Source organism: Amblyomma maculatum, chromosome 5, assembly GCF_055883805.1.
Source record: "Amblyomma maculatum isolate TAMU_Amacu chromosome 5, ASM5588380v1, whole genome shotgun sequence".
In the NCBI taxonomy this organism is placed as follows: Eukaryota; Metazoa; Arthropoda; class Arachnida; order Ixodida; family Ixodidae; genus Amblyomma; species Amblyomma maculatum.
Window position 1 is genome coordinate 9,200,382 of NC_139348.1, and position 21,033 is coordinate 9,221,414.

General features: G+C 45.5%; 1 protein-coding gene across 6 annotated transcripts in view; it reads right to left on the reverse strand.

Moving 5' to 3' along the window:
- The window catches only part of LOC146187733 (beta-hexosaminidase subunit alpha-like), a 709,199-nt gene that overhangs the window by 61,896 nt on the left and 626,270 nt on the right, over positions 1 to 21,033 (reverse strand). For all 6 annotated transcript variants that reach the window (XR_014707407.1, XR_014707408.1, XR_014707409.1 and 3 more), the window contains one exon: positions 6,321 to 6,425. Coding sequence is in view for 3 of the 6 variants with exons in the window: in XM_084603514.1 (XP_084459640.1) it covers positions 6,321 to 6,425 (105 nt within the window). In the remaining 3 variants the exon portion in view is untranslated. The remainder of the gene's footprint in view (positions 1 to 6,320; positions 6,426 to 21,033) is intronic.

A 21,033-nucleotide genomic window follows, 5' to 3' on the forward strand; every position in this document is an offset into this window, starting at 1 on the left:
TGACATGCTGGCCATGTACGTCAACGACGCTCATTCCAACTGGGACCAGGTTCTTCCCTTCGTAACCTACACGTACAACACTGCGATACAGACAACCACTGGATTCTCTCCCTTCTTCCTTCTATACGGGCGCGAGCCAACCTGCACAATGGACGGGCTTTTTCCCTACCGCCCTGATGTTTCTGAATCGACGCCACATCTCGGATGCCGCCCTGTACGCAGAAGAATGCCGTCAGCTCGCTCGTTCACTTACAAAGGAAAACCAGTGGCAACAAAAACACCATCGTGACACTGGCGAGGCGCCTTCATATGCACCTAACTCCCTGGTCTGGCTCTGGGTTCCTACCACAACCACCGGCCTTTCAAAGAAGCTTCTTGCTCGGTATCACGGTCCATAACCGAGTCCATCAAAAAACAGCTCCTGTCAACTACGTAGTTGAGCCTGTTACGCCTTTTGAGGACTTGCGTCGCCGTGGACGCGAAACAGCTCATGTGAACCGAATCAAGCCCTACTACTATCCGTCTTTTTTCTTGGCTCCATAAGCCGCCAGGATGGCTCCTTCTCTACCCGGGGGGGGGGGGGGGGATGTAGTGTGGTAATCAGTGGTCTTCATAGCCACTGCCATGCATCGCGTGCTGAGACACTCGAGGACGAAGAAGTTGGTCGCTGCCTTGCTGATTCGCGACGCCTGACGCTCCGCAGCGAGTTCCTCCTGAGCGGCTGGATCCATCTGGGTTTACCGAATAAACACACCCCTACAATATATATATATATATATATATATATATATATATATATATATATATATATATATATATATATATATATATATATATATCACCATCAAATGAAAACCTGGCGTTGGAACTGACTGAACTCTTTATTGGGCTGACTCGCAGTCGCAAAAGAAGCTACGCAATTCGGCGATAGCAGGAAGCGGGCTCGTCGGTCGTCGCAGCGCTAAATTTAAAGTCGTCGCAGAAACATGTAGACAAGCCCGCTAAGGCAGACCGGAAAAATCCGCAAAATATGCAGAAATCTGGAATCAGTTGTGCTAGCCGGCAATTATTCGATACTAATCTTGGCGCTTCTCAGAAAAAAGATGAGCACGTTTCGCGACACCCTAGCGTGATCAAAGAGCGTAACATCGGCCCGAGCACTGCAATCACAGTGATAAGGCAGCATTATGTTGGCTGTTGAAAACAACAATGTTTTCAAATGTACACGGCAATATTTCGACGCAAGAAATATAAGTCTCGTGGGTTATTTTTTTGATCTACCTACCACATCCCTTGCGAAAGGCAGTAGAGAAGCATTACAAATATTCACTGTGCTTAGCACATTAACTACAGGAAAATCTCTCTGAATGCTAGAAAGATAATTTTACTTAGCTGAGATCACCAGCAGCCTGACTATACCCACTGCAGGGCGATGGCATCTCCTTTTCTCCTCCAATCAACCAGTTCCTGATCCGCTTGACCCTTGCAAAATTTTTAAACCACATTCGCTAACCCGACTCTATGCCGCCCTTTGCTACTCTTTCCTTCCCTTGCTATCCAATTTGTTACTCTAAGTTACCATCGGTTGTCCTCTCTTCGCGCCACATGCCCTACGCATGCCCATTTCTTGTTCTTAATTTCAACTAGAATGTCAGTAACTTCAGTTGTTTCCCTGACCAACTCTGCACGCTTCCTATCTCTAAGCGTTACACCTACCAGGTTTCGTTCCATAGCCCTCTGCGTTGTCCTCAACTTAAATAGAACTCTTTTCGTTAACCTCTATGCTTCAGCTACACTGGTAGGATGCAACCGTTATGCATTTTCCTCTTGATTGATACCGATACACTGCTAGTCATAACGTTTGAGTACCTTCCAAATACGCTTCATCCAAATCTTATTCTGCCAGTTTTCCTTTCGTGGTGCAGATCTGCGTTGACACAGATCCTGTCCTAAGCCGGCATATTCCCTTACCTAATCCAGCGCTTCGCTACATATTTTAATTTGCGGCTCCTTCACCAGGCTGTTGAACATTACCTTAGCCTTCCTGCATATTGATTTTAAAGCCTACCTTTCTGCTTTTTCTATCTAGGTCAACAATCACTCTTTGTAGTTCATCTAACGAGTTACTTTTCAAGGCAATCTCATTAGCAAACCGCAGATTACTCCATCAAGTTTTGTCCCTAACTACTGCCATTTCAAATCTGTATACTGCCTCTAAGCAAGCCACGGATATCGTGTCTCCTTGCCTAAAACCTTGCGGCTTTCGAAATTTGTCACTTTCTCGATACTGCATTCTCTTCACATGCCCATTTTTTTCGTATTTACACTGGACTATCATTAACTCTAGGTATTTTTCGAACCTATTCTGCACGCTTAACGCTTCACCTGGCGCATGCATGCAGTTTCATAGCTGTGTCATATTTCGCCTCAAATAGCGACGGAACATCGCAGCTGAATCATATATGCCCGGAACGGTACACGCAATTTGGTGTGCAGTGACGTCACACATATATATGCATGTGTGACGTCACTGCACACATCGCATATATATATATATATATATATATATATATATATATATATATATATATATATATATATATATATATAAAAGGAAACCTCAAGACAACAGTTTCAGTTTTAACCCTAGGCGTAGCGAGGTACCCTAGTACCCTAAGTTTCCGCAATGAAGCAACAGTACGGCTCGCAGTCAGCTTGGCAGCGCTGCAGCAGTCAGGTTGCGCTTTTAAGTAAATATCCAGAAACTGCAAATGTTCCACTCATTAAAGTTTCGTTTAGACATGATGCACGAAAGAGAATGCTCCAGCGACCAGCGCAACCACGCCCCGGCGCCTCCTGTGTACATTGCGATCGCTCATCTTAGAACCTTCTGAATTTTGGTGCGCCCCAGGGCAGTGGAGGCACCAGAAAACGGAGTCAGTGGTGTTGCCACAAATCGACTTCAAGGGTGGGGATGAGTCGCCGGTCGAAAAAAAGTCGCAAGGTGTGTGTGAGGGGGGGGGGGGGGGGGTATTTAGAGCTAAGTCATTTTCGAGAGTGTTCTGACACCGTCCCCCCCCTCCCCCCCCCCCCCCCCCCCCCCCGCTGCTAGCTAGGCCCCTGCGCGGAGGCTACTTGAACGCCGGAATTTTGAGCGTGCTGTAGCGCATCCCGCAAGCAACGCAGCAAAACGACAGCTGTGCGCTGCCAAGCGAGGTGACCACGCATATGCCGGTGCGGACAAAAGTGAATGGAGCACGCTATTTCCTTCTAAAATTTTACACGCGTTGAATTTTTGAAACTGGTAGTCGTGGTATATGCGAACCGGTAGTAGACGCTAGTGCCCATTCGCCTAACAAATGCTGCTCCTAACTGCATTGTAGGAGGCCTCACGTTAATCAGAATGCGAAAGCGTGCTCAGTTTACTGATGCCCGCAACTCCTTCAAGTTTTCGCGGCTGGCTGCACTTAAAGCCGCCAAAATTGAATGCACCTTTTGCACAAGGTCCTGCCCTGGTTGAAGACCCAAGCTGCGCATGCGCAGTTCTTGGCCTCCTTTATCGGCACAGCCGGAGCCGATTCATTCATTCATAAATTTTCGTTAAGAACCTGAGGCCTATGGATGAAATGGGTGGGTTAAGTCAGGGCGCCAGACTCCGAAATAGACTCTAGGGCCATGCGCAGTTCATATTCGTGGCAGGCGACAGATGGCAACAGCAGCGGCAAAGCGGACTAAACGGAGCGGATGGCTCGAATAAGTATATGGTACCTTTGTAAGCAAAAATGCTGCGACCATGACATTTCAATTTGATTTGCATGCCGAATAATCTACCATGCACTGTCGAAACTGTGGCTGTACATACGCAATATATCTCACCTTCATGTGATGTTTCAAAAACTTTCGTTGCAGCCCGGGCTTCACAACAGTGCCGCAAGTGCGAGTAAACACGCCGCATTTGCGCCGATTCTCTAGTGTATACCACGAACTGCCGGGCTGGGATCCATTTGTACCAGCAGCGCACACGAGTCCTATCGCCTTCCCCTTTTTTTCCTGATTGGGTGCGCTGCTGATACAAATGGTTCCCTAGTGTGTACGTTTTGTTTAATTAGCACCAGATGAGTGCGTTGGTGATTTTTGGAAGTTTTTTTTTTTAAACGTCGCCGCAATGTCACATCCGGAAGAGATGTGTTATAGAGCACGCCGCAGCACTGACGGAGAAGTCTACCCTGCGGTAAATACCAAAGAAGATATGCAAAAATGACTACCTGGCCTTTGACGCAGGAGATTTTAAACGCCTGGTCAATTAACAAGTCTGATGCATTGTACGCTTTCTGTATCCCTATTGAGGAAATAAATGGAACTCCTACGCGTACCGGCAGGACAATTAGCTGCAGGTATCAAGTTCAAAATTTTTGCTCAGTACTTTTTTTTCCTTTCATTCAATTCTGTGAGCCTAAATCTTAGGTTTTTGTTTCGGTGATAATTAATTTATAACACTGATTCAGTATCTGTAGTACAATTGACAGTCCACACTTAACCCTGGCCAATCCTCCTTCGTGGGTATGCGCCATTTAACATGGTAGAAGAAGAAAGAAGATGAAGTGAAGAGATGCGCGGATCTAAATACCTCCATTCCAGTGTGGCATCGTTCTTGTCTATATATATATATATATATATATATATATATATATATATATATATATATATATATATATATATATATATATATATATATATATCTCCCTCGGCGTGTGTTCTGTGTCCTGTGTTCCACTGCTTTTTTTTTATCATGTGGGACCAACTAGCTAAACAATTATTCGCATTATTATACTTCCTATTAGCTACAGCTCAGCTCGAATGTTCTGCTGAAACAAAAACAGGGACACGAGGGAATCAGCACAAATGCGACATGTTTACTCGCACTTGAGGCATGTCGCCTGTTTGTGAGGTGTGAGCTGCAACGAATATCTGCATCAAAAGATTGCAAGATAACTTGCCTATATACGTATTGCAAGGGTTTTGATCGTCATCAGCAGCAACATTATTATACCCACTGCAAGTTGAAAGCCTCTCCCATATTACTCCAACTAACCCGGTCCTGGGCTAGCTGCACCCACTTTACCCCTGCGAACTTCTTAACCTCATCCGCCCACCTAGCTTTCTGCCGCCCCCTGCTACGCTTTCCTTCCCAGTTTGTTACCCTAAGCGACCATCGGTTATCCTCTCTTCGCACTACATGTCCTGCCCATGTCCATTTCTTCTTCTTAATTTCCACTATAATGTCGGTAACTTGAGTTATTTCTCTGACCCACTCTGCACGCTTCCCATCTCTTATTGCTACCCCTACCATTTTTAGTACCATAGCCATCTGGGTTGTCCTCAACTTAAGTAGAACTCTCTTGGTTAGCCTCCACGTTTCAGTCCCTCAGGTGAGTATAGGCAAGACGCAACTGTTATATACTTTCCTCTTGAGCGATACCGGTAAGCTGCTAGGTTTAGGTATTATATGCCAAATGGTTGGGCGTGCATATTAAATTGAACAACTCGTTAAAGCGTGTTTTTTAGTGCGCTCAAACTGGCGGGGTTCAATTTAGTCTCCACGTTCTGGTATATCCGTTCAATATTAGCGGAGAGGGGGAAATTGGCCCTGAAACCAACCCGTATTTCCAGAATAATAAGAGGCATACGAGCGTCGCAACATCATGGTGCGCATGTTGACTGCAACCATCCTCTTGTTGCAAGGCTGCCTTAGCTTCAATGTCAATGACCAGAATATAAGAGGGTGGACTCTGTTAGGTTTGATTGCCAAAACCAATGCCCCGTACTGCAGCTTCTATGGTAATAAAACAGAAATAAACAAGAGTGTTCGGCGGAATTCAGAAACCTGGACTAGGAACAGTAGGGGTTACAAAGAGGTCAGCTTAGAGCCCTGCGATATGCTGGCAGTGCCTTGCTAATTATCTCTGTCAGTAACGAACTGCTAACCATGGTCAATGGCACGCAAAGCAGAATTGCGAGCACAGAGCTGAGTTGATCAGTCGGATATTGGGGAGGCCTTTGCTGTAGTCAGGCTGATGATGACAATAGTGCGCGATGAAATTGTTGTGGTCCTTAGCTAGCCTCTGTGCGTGGGAGTTTATCGTCTACACATCAGCGGTTTTCGTGAGTGGTACTGTGCATATCGTGAAAGAGAGTGAGTGGCTGGCTTCGTTAACCACGAAATAAATACGTGGTGCTCGCTTTGCGCTGGTCAGCACAACATTCGAATGTAGGTCACTGGTCTCCTGAACACACCTAAATCACCAGAACAGCCCGCTCACCTCAGCATCCTGCATCGATGTTCTTCGAGCCTTTGCGCAGCCTTCTCTGTACTCTTTACTGTCGAGGGACTCCAGAGACGTTCGGCTGCTGCAGACGCTCGAGGCCTGCGTGCATGAAAGAGCCGGTGATCAGGTCTTGCGTTCTATTGGGGAATATTTGAAGCATTTCCAGCTTGTTAATGGTCTAAATGAGAAATCCACCGAGAAATACAATGGACTTCACTGCAAAAACACTCCTGATGCAAACGCTCCGAATATTTAACAAGCAAACACGGTTGGCCGGTTTCCACCCTTAAATACAGCGTCGACTCCACAATGACAAAGGAAGGCGATGTGGCTTGTCTTCCGCTATCAGGCTGTTTTTCATCGTGATTAACTAGCTCGATATGTGGGGGTGCCTCAGTTCGCAAGTTGAGACAACGTTTCGACAAGTAGACTTGTCGAAACGTTGGATCAACTTGCGACCTGAGGCTCCGCCCCTCTTTACCCTTGTAGTGACTCGCGTGGCATACGTTCGGCACGTGCCGAAGGAAGCATCGCCGGCAGGAGAGCTGAGGAACGCTCGCGACCTTCGCCTCGGCCGGACGCTGCCGTCGTCACCTCTTCAGCTTCTCCTCAAATCAATGTGGCCGCGGCCGCCCCTGCCTAGCGATCGCTACACCCTTGCTCTTTCAGGTCGTGTAGCCACCATTCTTCTCTCGTTGTACCCTCGCTCGATATGTGGTACTCAGTTTCCAGACAACGAGCGTCTCTACCATTGCCGACAAGGCTAAGCACAATTTGGAACAATGTCTTATAAATCATTTAGTAGGTGTGCGAACATGACCAGTGACTCAAAAGCAACGCGATCGTGCGTCTGAATAGTAAAAAGTAATGAAACACTGGGTGGCGATATAAATGTATCATAATATAAACGACTATCAATGTATGCATAGTTAGTTGTAAGATTGGACCTTGAATTACCTCCATTAAAGGTCCACTGAAACGGCCACCAAGAGGAGGAGGAGGAAGATGAGGAGGAAAGGCAGGGAGGTTAACCAGTAAAAGCAACGGGTTTGCTACCCTGCACTGGGGAATGGGGATGAGTGGATATAAAAGTTGTGAGAGAAGGATAGTTGAAGTTAGTACAGTCACATAACAGACACGCCACATCACATCACAGTCATGTCATAGCACACTCATAGTCTTTCGATTAGGCCTGTGCTTCTCATAAAGCGGAGCAGTGCCTGGGAGGCCTTCACCGCAGACGATCGCTGTGGCAAGGGACCTAAAACCTTAATTTCACTCAATGGGCGTCCATCTAGATGATCCAGCGTACGGCACAGACACTGCCTTTCCTCACTGTATATCGGGCACTCACAAAGAATGTGGCCTATAAACTCGTCGCATCCACAGTTTGTACATGCAGGGCTGTTTGCCATGCCTATCATAAAGGAGCACGAGTTTGTGAATGCTACACCAACCCACAGGCGGCACAGCAAAGTTCGGCCACCATGAAGCAGCCACTGATAAACGTGTTCAGTGTGTAGAACAAATACTTTTGAGCACTAAACCAAAGCATAACTCCTAGGAACAAAGTCAGCGATTTATTAATAATTTTTAAAAGCAGCGTTTCTTGAAATTCGCGGGCAGAGAAGTCGTCGTTTCGCGGTGTCGCATGGAGATATTTCCTTAACCCGTGACGTCACGGGTAAGTTGACTGGCAAGGATTGCTAGAAGCTGCCATTCGCTGCGGCCACTGCAGCCATAACGTCACGGACACACTTCCGGTAGGTGCGAAAGTCGTCTGCTCGTGCGCTGCTCGAACTATCATCATCATCATCATCATCAGCCTGATTATACCCACTGCAGGGCGAAGGCCTCTCCCATATTTCTCCACTTAACCCGGTTCTGTGCTAGCTGCTTCCACTTGACCCCTGCGAACTTCTTTACCTCATCCGCCCACCTAACTTTCTGCCGCCTCCTGCTACGCTTTCCTTCCCTTGGAATCCAGTTTGTTACCCTCAGCGACCATCGGTTATCCTCTCTTCGCACTACATGTCCTGCCCATGTCCATTTCTTCTTCTTAATTTCCGCTAGAATGTCGGTAACTTGAGCTATTTCTCTGACCCACTCTGCACGCTTTCTATCTCTTAATGTTACCCCTACCATTTTTCGTTCCATAGCCCTCTGGGTTGTCCTCAACTTAAGTAGAACTCTCTTGGTTAGCCTCCACGTTTCAGCCCCATAGCCCCTTGGTTCAGCCCCAGCTCGAACTATAGTGAACTAGAATATTTTCTAGTGGCGCGAACGGAAGGAAAATGGGCGCCTCTTGCCACGGCCGGTCTCGGGGGAGAGCGCGCTCTTTCTTACGGCCTTCTCAATCGCCGCGGTAACAATGGGAATGTTTCTCCTTGAGTTGCGCTCTCCGCCACCGCAAGGGGCGCGACCTGCTCACTGTTCACTCCGCGTCTGCTTCAGCGGCGGCGGGTGGCTTTTGCCTGGTTTCGCGCTGTCGCTTCGTGGTTAGTGCAGCCCTGAAATTAATGAATACAGAACGTAGATGATGCAGCGGCATGTCGTCAACTTACTACACACGTGAACGGATATAAAAAACACTGTCGTTCAGCAAACGTTCGACAAGCATGGCATACATTGCGGCATGGTAGCTACTTTTGTCCATTTTAGTCCGAATTTTTCCCAAGCCTGTACAAGAATAGGAACAAACAAAAAAAAAAAACTGAATGAGAAGGGATCACATCGAAGCTTCTTCAAGGCTAACATGACAGCAACTCGTCTGCTACAGCAAAACCGTCTTTAGCGCTAGATGCGAAACCATTCATGTAACACCGAAGATGAAAATAATTTCATAAAAATGTAATGCAAATTGCAAAATGCTTGCATGATATAAAAGATTAGTATGACAGTCAAAGTTAACGTTGTAGGGTTGAGTTTTAAATGTTATTACAATTCATATATTAGCCAATGTGTGGTATTATACACATTATTTTAATTTTGCAAATAAACATTGTTTTAATGAAATTTTTACATTATATTAAGCTTGTTATGAAAGCACTAAAAATGGTTTGATATTCATTACACCACTTGTGCTCGAAGTGGTAAAAAGAGGCCAATAAATGATGAAGGTGATACTCGATGCAATGACTTACAAATTAGTTCACCTGCTATATCGAAATATCCAAGAAACTTTAAAGCGTTAAAGAAGGACACTCTCACTGAAGACTCATTTCAAGCCCTATATAGCGACCCATTGAGGCTCTCTTCGGGAAAGTAAGGTTAATGTACGGAAGGGAATGACATATGCTAGATGCGAGGGCCGTAACAGCTAGCGGCACATGACTACATTGTCAAGACAGACGTTTCATCTGAGAGCAAAATCAAGGCCCTGAAGGAAGTGATAGCATCTCCTACCATCCCATTTCCCACTGTCACATATTCCGGTCTACCTTACGCCGCTGGATATATCTTTTAGTTAATCTACTTCGGGTGTGACGCTTGCTCTATTCTTCTTGAAACTAGCGAAAGAAGCAGCCCCATGTAGTACGCTCTTCTACGAGGACAATATTCTAGTGGACTGCATTATCCGAAACCAGAGCTTGTTGCCCTATTGGACAAGCTTTTTTTTTTAGAAAAAGCTGCCGCGCACCTACTATACACACAAATGTTCTCGAAGTACTTAAGATCCTGATTCAGCCAGCATATCAGAATTCAACACTGAGATGCCCGAAAGGAATTGACAACAGCTATGTTATTAGGTCCGCTTCTTTGATATTTGAAACATTTCTCAGAATTCTTATTCTCAATTAATTATACCAGGAAAGTGACAGAGAAGACCGAGAGGCTAACTCCTTATGTGCACAAGCCGTGCAGGAAGATTTTGAGCCTGAATTTTGTAGACGCAGGTCGCATTTTGATGAATATATAGTGCAATGTGTAACTTTGAAAGAAAAGTTTTTTATTGTTTGCTGCTCTTTTCGATTCTGCTTAACTGTTTATGCCCATTTCATTGATTAAAAGAAGTCGCGAGACTACATATACGTCTTCGGTCTTTCAACCGACTGATATGTTTTGAACGAAGCTAGAACAGCCCAGTCCACTAGACAAGTGAAATTTTTACTATATGAGTAAATTTTTGTTCTTTACTCTGCATCTGAGACGCGCCATGAATTTTTTCCCGTGCCTATTCTGATCTAAACGAAAACGGTAGTGGTTGACAGAATCTCCACCCAACAGTTCACCATGCACTCACGTCAGGTCGCGCTACACCTGCTTAAAACATTCAAAGGCACATTGCATAGCCTGGTAAATTTAGTTCTGTACAAAACTTAGGGTTAAAAATGTTGAAGTGTTCCCGAAGCTTCATTCGACCGTGCAAGGCCGCACTGACGAAAGAGCGCGCGCGTGAGCGGATCGTTGACTGTATTTTATACCTCGTACACGATAAATATTCGATGTTGATTACGGATTTTGTATAAACCATAAGGGGCGAAATATCAGGACCTGCCGGTTGCAACTGACGCGGACGAAGCTAAAAGCGAGCACGCGTTTCCCTTGCGCGTGAACGGCTGTAGCGGAGCAGCAGCAGTGGGGCGGTGGCGACCCCACCGAGGCGCGGCGGGCGGTAGAAACAGACCCCATTGGAGAGGCCGTAAGAGAAGAGAAGCACTCTCTCCCTCGAGACCGGCCGTGCTCTTGCACGCCGGACGCCACTGACCGCCGCTGGTGGCGCTGCTTTAGTTTACTATAGTGTTCCTGTATATGCTTTCTAGGGAGCAGAGTTGCGCGACTGACATCCCTGCGCCGCTCTTGGCGATGACGTCAAACGTTCCATTCGAAGGAGGAGTCAACTTGCTAAACGCAACAGGAGGAGCCAACTTTACAGGCGAAACATTTTTCTCTCCGCTTGCAGTGCCGTCAGCTGTCGTCGAATCGGTTTCTACAGCGTGTTCCCGCCTTTTTTGTGCGCTCTAATGGCATGGCTGTGCAGTGCAGAACGTTCTCTTCAAATATGACGGGGTGCAGTGCGTCAAACTGCACAAACCGCACCGAAAGCGGCAAAGTGTTTTATTCAGTGCCCTGCGAAAGGTTAGTCCTACGTCGGCGACTACAGTGGCTTTTAAGTATGGGCCGCGTGAATCAGCCCCGAAAGGAGCTCGAATATGCAAGGTAAGTTCTTTTCATTTCATCTGAATGCATCCTTTGCGCTTATTTTTCGTAAAATGGCTTTGTTTATTAACTTTTGGGTGATCCCTAGCCACGTTAATTTGCTTGCGCATCTGCCGACTTCATTGCTCGAATTGCTCGCGGTGCACTTGAGAACTGCTCTTTTTCTGAGTGTAAGACACCAGCTCTTGCAGTATAATATGCTGGCGGTATATAATGCTACATCTCCTGCTTTTACTGACTGTCACCTCATCGTTTCGGGAACCACGTTATTACTTCCCGTGCAATATTCTACTGGCCTTCCTTATATTTCCCCCTAACTTCCACTAATGTAAGTCTGCTTTCACTCTAGTATCGCCGGGTCACGAAAGACAGTGTAGTGCAGAATTTAACGCGAAGCTAATGTATTTCTGAAAGTAACTAAGCAACGCGATTCATAACTTGCACGAAAACTATCTGTTGTGCTGGCTTTTTCTCTGGCCGGGTGTGGTTTTAACAGGTAAGAACAGTTATTGTCACCGCGAAGCTGCGGTTAAAATTCTGATCGTAAATTCGCCAGCGGGAGGGTGGAAAATTGCGCGGAATGTGGTAATGCATGATTACTGCTATTTTTTGCACACTTCCATTGCGGGGGTCATAGAAAATTGTCATGAATTCATGATTGCACTGTCGCGTCTCTCATAACCTGAGTCCCTGTGAGACGTTAAACCCCACAAACGAACCATGATTGCACTGTGCGTCACCTGTTGCACATCGACCTTTTTTAAATACAAATCCAGTCAACAGTGTTTGTACATGTTTTCTTCCGCACATAACTCTATGCAGGATCATTTCACAGCAGACCAGTTTGAGTGGTCCTACTTCAAAGGAAGGAAACGACTCTAGCCAGATGTTGTGCCTACCATCTTTACTGGTGAGCGAACCATTTGGAAATTTCAAGCTCGCATTGCTGTTAACTCTCCATTCATTGGGATACCAATAGTGTACTCTTGCTCATGCAGGCACGCCTTTGCAGGCACTGAAAACAAGCATGGCTGTTGAGCCGTCCACACCGACAATAGGTGAATACATTCAGCTCGATCACGCAATAGCTGTGTCGTGCATGAAAATTGTGAGGTGCACATTTTTCATTCTGCCTTTTTCACCTGAACAGCCAGATAAGTGTGCTGCACCTGTGACTGCCCAGAACATGCATTCAGTATCAGCATATGAGATCTTTTAGTGTCCAATGCACGATATGAATACTGAACATTAGGATTTTCTTTGTATAATACTAATTCTGCAGGCTTGGAACTAACTCTTCATTCATTACAATGTCAACAATGTGCTCTTGTTCATGCAGACATGCCGTTGCAGGCACTGGTAAAACAGCATGGCTGATAAGCTGTCCCCACCGACGTTAGGTTAATACATTCAGCTCGATCACGCAGTAACTGTGACGTGCATGAAAATTATGAGGTGCAAAGTTTTCATTCTGCCTTTTTCACTTGAACAGCCATATCAGTGTGCTGCGCTTGTGACTGCCCAGAACATGCATTCAGTACCAACATATGAGGTCTTTTAGTGTACAGTGAACGATATGAATACTGAACATTAGGATTTTCTTTCCATAATACTAATTATTCAGGCTTAGACCTAACTCTTAATTCATTGCAATGTCAACAATGTACTCTTGTTCATGCAGACACGCCTTTGCAGGCACTGGAAAATAGCATGGCTGATGAGCGGTCCCCACCGACGTTAGGTTAATACATTAAGCTCGATCACGCAGTAGCTGTGACGTGCATGAAAATTATGAGGTGCGAAGTTTTCATTCTGCCTTTTTCACCTGAAAAGACGTATCGGTGTGCTGTGCTTGTGATGGCTTGTGAGGATGCCATGTAACCATCGCGTTCGCTGCCTACCCCTTCTCCGGTAACCCTCAACCTTTCCCAAGATCAAAGCTTCCTCCAGTGACTCCTCTCTTCTCATCAGATGGCCAAAGTAGCTAAGCTGTAACTTTAGAATTTGACCCTGCAATGAGCAGTCAGGGTTTATGGTCGACAATATCGACTGATTTGATCTTCTGACAATCCAAGGAACTTTCAAGAGTTTCCGCCAGCACCACAATTCAAATGCGTCAATTCTTCGGCGGTCAGCCTTCTTCACAGTCCGAATCTCGCATCCATACATCACAACTGGAAAGACTATAGCACGAGTTGGATCTTTGTTGGCAGTCTGATGTCTCTACTCTTTACTAGCTGGTCAAGGTTAGCCATGGCTCTCTTTCCCAAAAGCAGGCGTCTCCTAATTTCATGGCTGCAGTCACATTGCGGGTTGATCTTGGAGCCCAGGAAGAGAAAATCTGTCACGGCTTCCACTTCTTGTCCTTTGATGCTCCAGGACTTGATAGGGCAAGACGCCATGATCTTTGTCTTTTTAATGTTCAGTTTAAGCCCAAACTTCTCACTCTATTCTTGTACGCGCATGAGACGTCTCTTGAATTCCACTTTACTTTCTGTCATTAAAGTGGTATCATCTGCATATCTAAGGTTGTTGATAAGTTTTCCAGCAATAATCACTCCAGCTGAAGAATCGTCCAGACTGGCCTTCCTCATGATGCACTCAGCATATAGGTTAAATAGGCAGGGCGACAGTATGCAGCCTTGTATCACTCCTTTCTCAATCAGGAACCCAGCAATAAGACCATGCTCAGTTCTGAATTTGGCCTCTTGTCCTTCATACAGGTTCCCGAGGAGACAGATGAGGTGAATTGGAACTCCCATCTCTTGGAGAGCTTGCCACAATCTGATGTGAGCTACGCAGTCAAACGCTTTCGCATAATCAATAAAGCAGAAGTAGATGTGTTTCTGGAACTCTCTTGCTTTTTCCATGATCCAGCGAAGGTTCGCAATTTGGTCTCTAGTTCCTCTGCCCTTGCGAAACCCAGCTTGCACGTCCGGAAGCTCCCGATCCACATACTGCTGCAGCCTACCTTGGAGGATTTTCAACATCACCTTGCTAGCATGCGAAATAAGCGCGATCGTGCGGTAGTTGGAACAATCTTTGGCACTGCCTTTCTTTTTAATGGGGATGTAAACTGACCTCCTCCAATCCTGTGGCCACTGCAGGGTTGTCCAAATCTTCTGACATAATGTATGCAGAATGTTAACAGCGTCATGGTTGAGGTTTTGATGCAACTCAGCTGGAATGCCATCAATTCCGCTAGCTTTGTTCTTAGCAAGCCTGGCTAAGGCCCATTCAACTTCACTCTTGAGGATGCCTGGCTCGAGATCAGTGATCACAACCGTCTTATGTTGGGTTTGCACATCCGGGTCTTTCTTTTACAGTTCTGTGTATTCTCGCCACCTCTTCTTTATCTGTAACGCTTCAGTGAGGACCCTGCCTCGTTTTTTCTTTATCACGCCCAGCTTAGCAGAAAAGCTTCCGTTGATATCTTTGATTGTCTTATACAGAGCTCTTGTGTTCCTCAATTGGCTGTTGTCCTCAACTGCTTGGCACTGTTGAGTAGCCGACCCTTATTGTGCCACAGGTTCTCCTTCTATCACTTAAACTATTGCACTTCTCGCATTGTGGTTAAGCATGAAATGTGTCTTCAGGCAACATATTTTTATCTGTGTGCAGGAACCTCGAAAGAAGACCGGGTGCTAGAGCTGGAGTGACCACTCAGCCTGGACCTCCTCAAACAGCTTTCAGCTGAAGACACTTAACCAAGTTGGACGTCTTTCCTGGTTTCTCTTTTCTTTTATAACAGTGCAGCGCCTACGATTTACTCCAGCATTGTACTCAAATGATATTTGTATGGCTGACATTGTCTACTTCCCCCTGATGCTGCAACCACCATTTGGCAGCTTAGTCTGAAACTGAAAATAGATGCCCTATATTATTAACCAGCCACACACAAACTCCAATGTGGTGACTCATGCTTACCTTTCAGAAATAACCTTTGTCTTTCTACACCATGCATTATCCCAAATAAAAGAAGACAATGAAAACTAGTGTCTACCCCTTTATGGTGTTATGGCCTTGAATGACTGCCAGTGTTTCTGCACAGGGCCTGCATGTCCCTCTGTGTGTTCAGCATTACAGTGAAGTGTACAGTGATTGTCAAGTGCAATCTCTTTAGCCTCTCTACTTATTCTGCAGTAATGGGGTTATGTAGTGCACCTGTTACAGGAGCACTAGTCGGCTGTATACAATAAAGATCTAAATACAAGCTATTTGTAAAGTGTTTTTCTAATCCCTATATCCTGCACAGAAGTAGGTTGCCAGTCTATGTCTGCATGCTAACTAGATTTGCCTACTTTGGTTAACTGTTCTACTTATCAAAAAACCCTGAAGGACCCTCTGATAACGATGGTATTCAGGGGCGGGGGGATAGAAATGGAGATGAATATAAAATACAAATTGGAACACTACAATCGTATCATTTTGCGTTACAGTGTATGCAGCCGTTAGAAAAAGACAAATTCATATATTAAAAATGGAATGATGCTTACAAAAAGCACGCGACTGAATAAGGGCAGTTTGAACGATCGCAGCATGAAAAATTTTCAGTGAACGAATGCTGAACGAGTGAACGAATATGGTGCTATAGGTAATATATTGCAAGATAATGGAGCGCGAGCAAGTCGGCGACCTGTGCTATTGGTTCATTTCACCTGTCTGTCAATTGCATTGCTTTAGACGGCCTGGCTTTGAACGACGTGCAGCGGGGTTTTGTTGTAAGCTTCGTCTAATATTGCAGACGATCCCTACAGAATCGTGCATTGTAATGTTCTTTCTGCCGGGGGATGCAAAACGTTTCCACGCAAAACTTGCGTAGTATTGTCATTACTTGTATTTTTACATCATTAATGTCATAACTACGAGCTACTGCAACCGTTTCGCCATCTCTGACAATTGATGCTGTGCTAGCATGTTATGCGAATCAGATGAGTTTTCGATGTTATGATTTTCAGAAAATGCACGATGCGCTTGGCATCGATGCCTGCGCCTTTATACAGCGCAAGGAAAAAGGATGCCTGTAAATAGAGCGCGATGTACATGCCAATAAAAGAAAGCGAACGTCTGCCCCGCCGTGATCACAGCCCCTGTGCGGCCCAAGGAGTGGCTTTCCCGCAGAGCCCCCCTGTAGACGCAAGGAGCGGCTTTCCCGCAGAGCTTGGAACATAATGGCGGACCTTCGCGCAACTCTGCTCCCAGCGGGAGCATATATACAGGAACACAAGTTTACTAGGACCGCGTCCGCAAAGGGAAGTCAAGGCTTGGCGCGCCGTGCAGTCTGCACATTCTTGCGATTTTGCCCTTCAGTTCTGCCTTCCATCACAGCAACTAAGACATCTCAGCTCTTCAAAAGCACCATGCGATGTTCGAAATTGCCAGGAAAAAGACGAACTCGCACTGTTTTGCTTCGAGATGCCGAAGCGCGGCTATCCGGATGCTCCAGTCACCTTTGTTTGCTGCTCCGAGGGACAACAAACATCGCACAAAGTAGAAACGAAGCTTGTGAAGGCAGGAAAAGCCTCTCACAGAAACATTGGCAGTGTGTGAGCATCATTTCGAGCCGCATCTCATCCTGCTGCGTGCTGCGCGGCGGCATTGCATCGGCCAGACATGCCTCACCTTTGCCTTGTGCAGCTGTTGTGTTCCTTTCCATCCCGGTGTGCTGTTGCGCTGCGACTACGCAGTCCCCCCGTTTCCGAAGGAATGCTACTCCAGCTACATCGCCTGTCGTCGCCGCAGGAACCGCCCGCCCCAGACCCGCATTCATGCTCTGTCGCACCATCCCCGGAAACCACCTCTCCACGCATTACATCATCGTCACCGCATAAAAGCCTCCCCGTAATCGGCAGTGGACTCGGCGGCATTGCATAGGCCAGACACGCTAACATGCCTCACCTTGTGCAGGTAAACAATTGTTACACTCTTTACGCAAAGCGAACTGGTTATGCTGGTCTAATCGTGCTGTGCTGCTCTTGCAATTGAATGTGCACATGTGCTAATCGCTTCGGCGGGGGTGATAAGGGCAACAGTAGTGATGAGAGTGACATGCTGCTCGCACTGGACGAAATTAAAGCCGGGCAAGAAACGCTTTTAAATGAAATGAAAGCTATCCGTGCTAAATTGGCTGAACATGACAAAACTTTCGACGAAATTAAAATAAGGCTGACAACAATTGAAGACGACTGCGCTTCATTGAGCACGCTCAAAGCCCAGCTTGATAACGTCCAGTGTCTGGCTGCAAACAATTCGCAAAAAAAATAGAATATATGATGCATAGAGTAGATGACGCTGAAGACTGTGCTCGTCGATCTAACCTTGTGTTCTTTGGCCTTAAAGACACCGACCGCGAAACGTGGGTGGAGTCAGAAAAACTGATAATTGATCTCTGCTGCACTAACCTCAATGTTTCAATCGCGCCGATTGACATAGAAAGGGCACGCAGGCTTGGCCGGTATGACGAAAACAAAGATAGACCACTAATAGTAAAATTCGCACACTTCAAGGTCAAGGAACAAGTCCTCACTAATGCAAAGAAACTAAAAGGAACCGACTACAGCCTTTCTGAAGACTATTCCCCAAATACCCGCCTAGGCCGTAAGAAACTCATCCGATTTGCAAAAACCCAGCCAGGAAAATTGACTCTCCGACACAAGACGATGAAAATAGGAAATACTACATATATATTCCATCACGAGTCACAACAGGTAGTACCTATCAACACGCGTGATCGCACAAGCAACTCCCAGTAGCATTCAGCCAGTTCCCATCATTGTTCGCTACCTCATTCAATCTCGTTTCTGCACACTAACATTCGAAGCCTTCTGCCAAAACGCGATGCAATCGCAAGTCTCATTGACACCACTGGATGCAACATTGTCGTACTACCTGAACCCTGGTTAAATGAATCAATACACAATAACGAAGTACATCCCATATTTCCAAATATTGATGTTTTCCGCTGCGATCGTGTTGGCAAACGAGGCGGGGGTGTCTTAGTAGCCACACACCGCAACCTTCAGTGCTACAAATTAAATGTAGAGTCCTCTCTCGAAATATTATTTATCTGCTCAAATGCCTCGTTTCCGCGAACAGTAATCTGCGCTTGCTACCGCCCCCCCCCCCCCCCCCCGATAGTGACATTTCGTTCGTTCCCCAATTCCACAGTGCCCTTCATATAGCAACTTCGAAACTTTCACATGCTTCTATTTTCATACTAGGCAATTTTAACTTCCCCGCAATAGACTGGTCTAGCCCAACTCAGTCGTCTCCAAATTCTTCAGAGTGTGATTTTATCAACACGTGCGAGACATTTGCTTTAACTCAACTGATCACCACCCCTACAAGGCAAACTACACAATCGTCTAACATTCTAGATCTGATTCTAAATTCTCGCCCAGAATCTCTATCGATGCTATCATATCTTCCGGGACTTAGTGATCATTCAGTAATCTACGCCACGTTTCTTAGCCACCTGCCCAAACCAAAAAAACCTACCAAAATAATAACACTTTATGATAAAGGCGATTACAAAAGCATTAACAATGAACTCGAAACATTTTGTACCAGATTTTTAATCGACTGAACAACGCACACTCGAAACTAACTGGTCCCTTTTTAAGGACAAAATGCGCGAATTGATTTCAATATACATTCCCACAATCACAATAACTGAGCGCATTACTTCACAATGGTTTACTAACACTCTCAGGCGTCTCAACAACAAGAACAAAAGGCTTTTTCGATCCGCCACGAGAACAAACATTCCCAACACATGGCAAAAATACCACGATGCCGAAAAATCTTACACCTCTGAAGTTTTCCAAGCCAAGCATTCATTTCACTCATCTACACTGCCTAACATGCTTCGCACAAACCCTAGTCAATTCTGGAAACACATGAATCCCGACTCCAACAATACCCTTACACTTTGCGACGAAGACAGTAACCCTATCGCAGAACAAGACGTAGCGGAAGTTCTGAACTCAACATTCAGTTCTGTCTTCACCCACGAACCATACAGTGATCTCCCTAATTTCCCTTTCTTTGATTACCCGCTAATGCCTGCTATCAGTTTTGAACACAATGGTATTCTGAAACTTATTGACTCATTAAAACTACTGTCATCAGCAGGCACTGACGGCATCAATGCAAAGGTATTGAAAAACACGAAGCATACTACTAGTATCATACTGTCTCATATCTTTCAACAATCTTTGTCATCAGGTGTTGTACCACATGACTGGAAAGTGGGCAAAGTCATTCCAGTTCCAAAAAAGGGTTCTTCATCTTCACGTCATAATTACCGACCCATATCTATCACTTCTTCCATTCCTTCAAAGTTGATGGAACATGTCCTCTCTTCTCATATTATGAATTTCCTAGTATCGGTCAACTTTTTTCACCCCAGTCAACACGGCTTTCTCAAAGTTTTATCCTGCGACACTGAGTTAGCATTGTTCATTAAAGACTTAAGCTCTAACATTGATCTTAACATTCCTGTTGACGCCCTGTTCCTAGACTTTGAAGTGGCATTCGACAAAGTTCATCATAACCGGCTTTTATTAAAACTTACCCGCCTGAACCTTAATTCCTTTGTTTTAGAATGGATTCGCAACTTCCTCACTAACCGGCAGCAATTTGTTCTAGCTAATAAATATTCATCTTCACGTACATCTGTTATGTCCGGCGTTCCCCAGGACACCGTCCTGGGGCCTCTGCTTTTTTCTTATTTATATAAATGACTTACCATCTAACGAACGCTCTAACATCCGGATGTTTGCAGATGACTGCGTTATTTACCGTCCTATAATTAATAGCAATGACCCCCAAACTTTTCAACTGGACATCGAAAGCGTAACAACCTGGTGCAATAATTGATTAATGTAATTAAACACGAAGAAAACATCATTACTATCTTTCCATCGTCGTCGCTCCCTGCCATCATCAAAATACTTTATCTCCAACTCCGAAATCGTCGCTGCATCAACGTATAAATACCTAGGCATTTATTTAACCCGCGATCTAAATTGGTCCCATCATATAACGCAGGTAACAAACGATGCTAATCGCGTGCTCGGCTTTTTTCGGCGACACTGCGCGCAACTCCCCCATCAGTTAGGTTACTAGCTTATCTAACATTTATTCGTCCCAAACTAGAGTATGCATGCGCTGTGTGGGATCCTTACCAAAATAACCTTTCCAGCATACTAGAAGCAACACAAAATCGCGCGGCAAGATTCATATACTCGGCTTATTCCTATCATGTAAGTGTCACTGAACTAAAACAAAATGCTCACCTTACTAACTTAGCGCACAGACGCAAAATTGCTAGACTTTGCCTCTTTCACAAGTTTTACCATCACCCCCTGCTCAAGTCTGTCATCAGCCCCGCCCACCATACATCCAGCCGCACGCGCCATGAAAAGACCGTTTACCGTCCACCTGCCCGGACATTTGTCATTTGTCAGTAATTTGTCATTTTTTAGTACATTGCCTAATTTGTAAAGAAGCTTGTTGTGCGAAACTTTATCAAATGCTTTTTTAA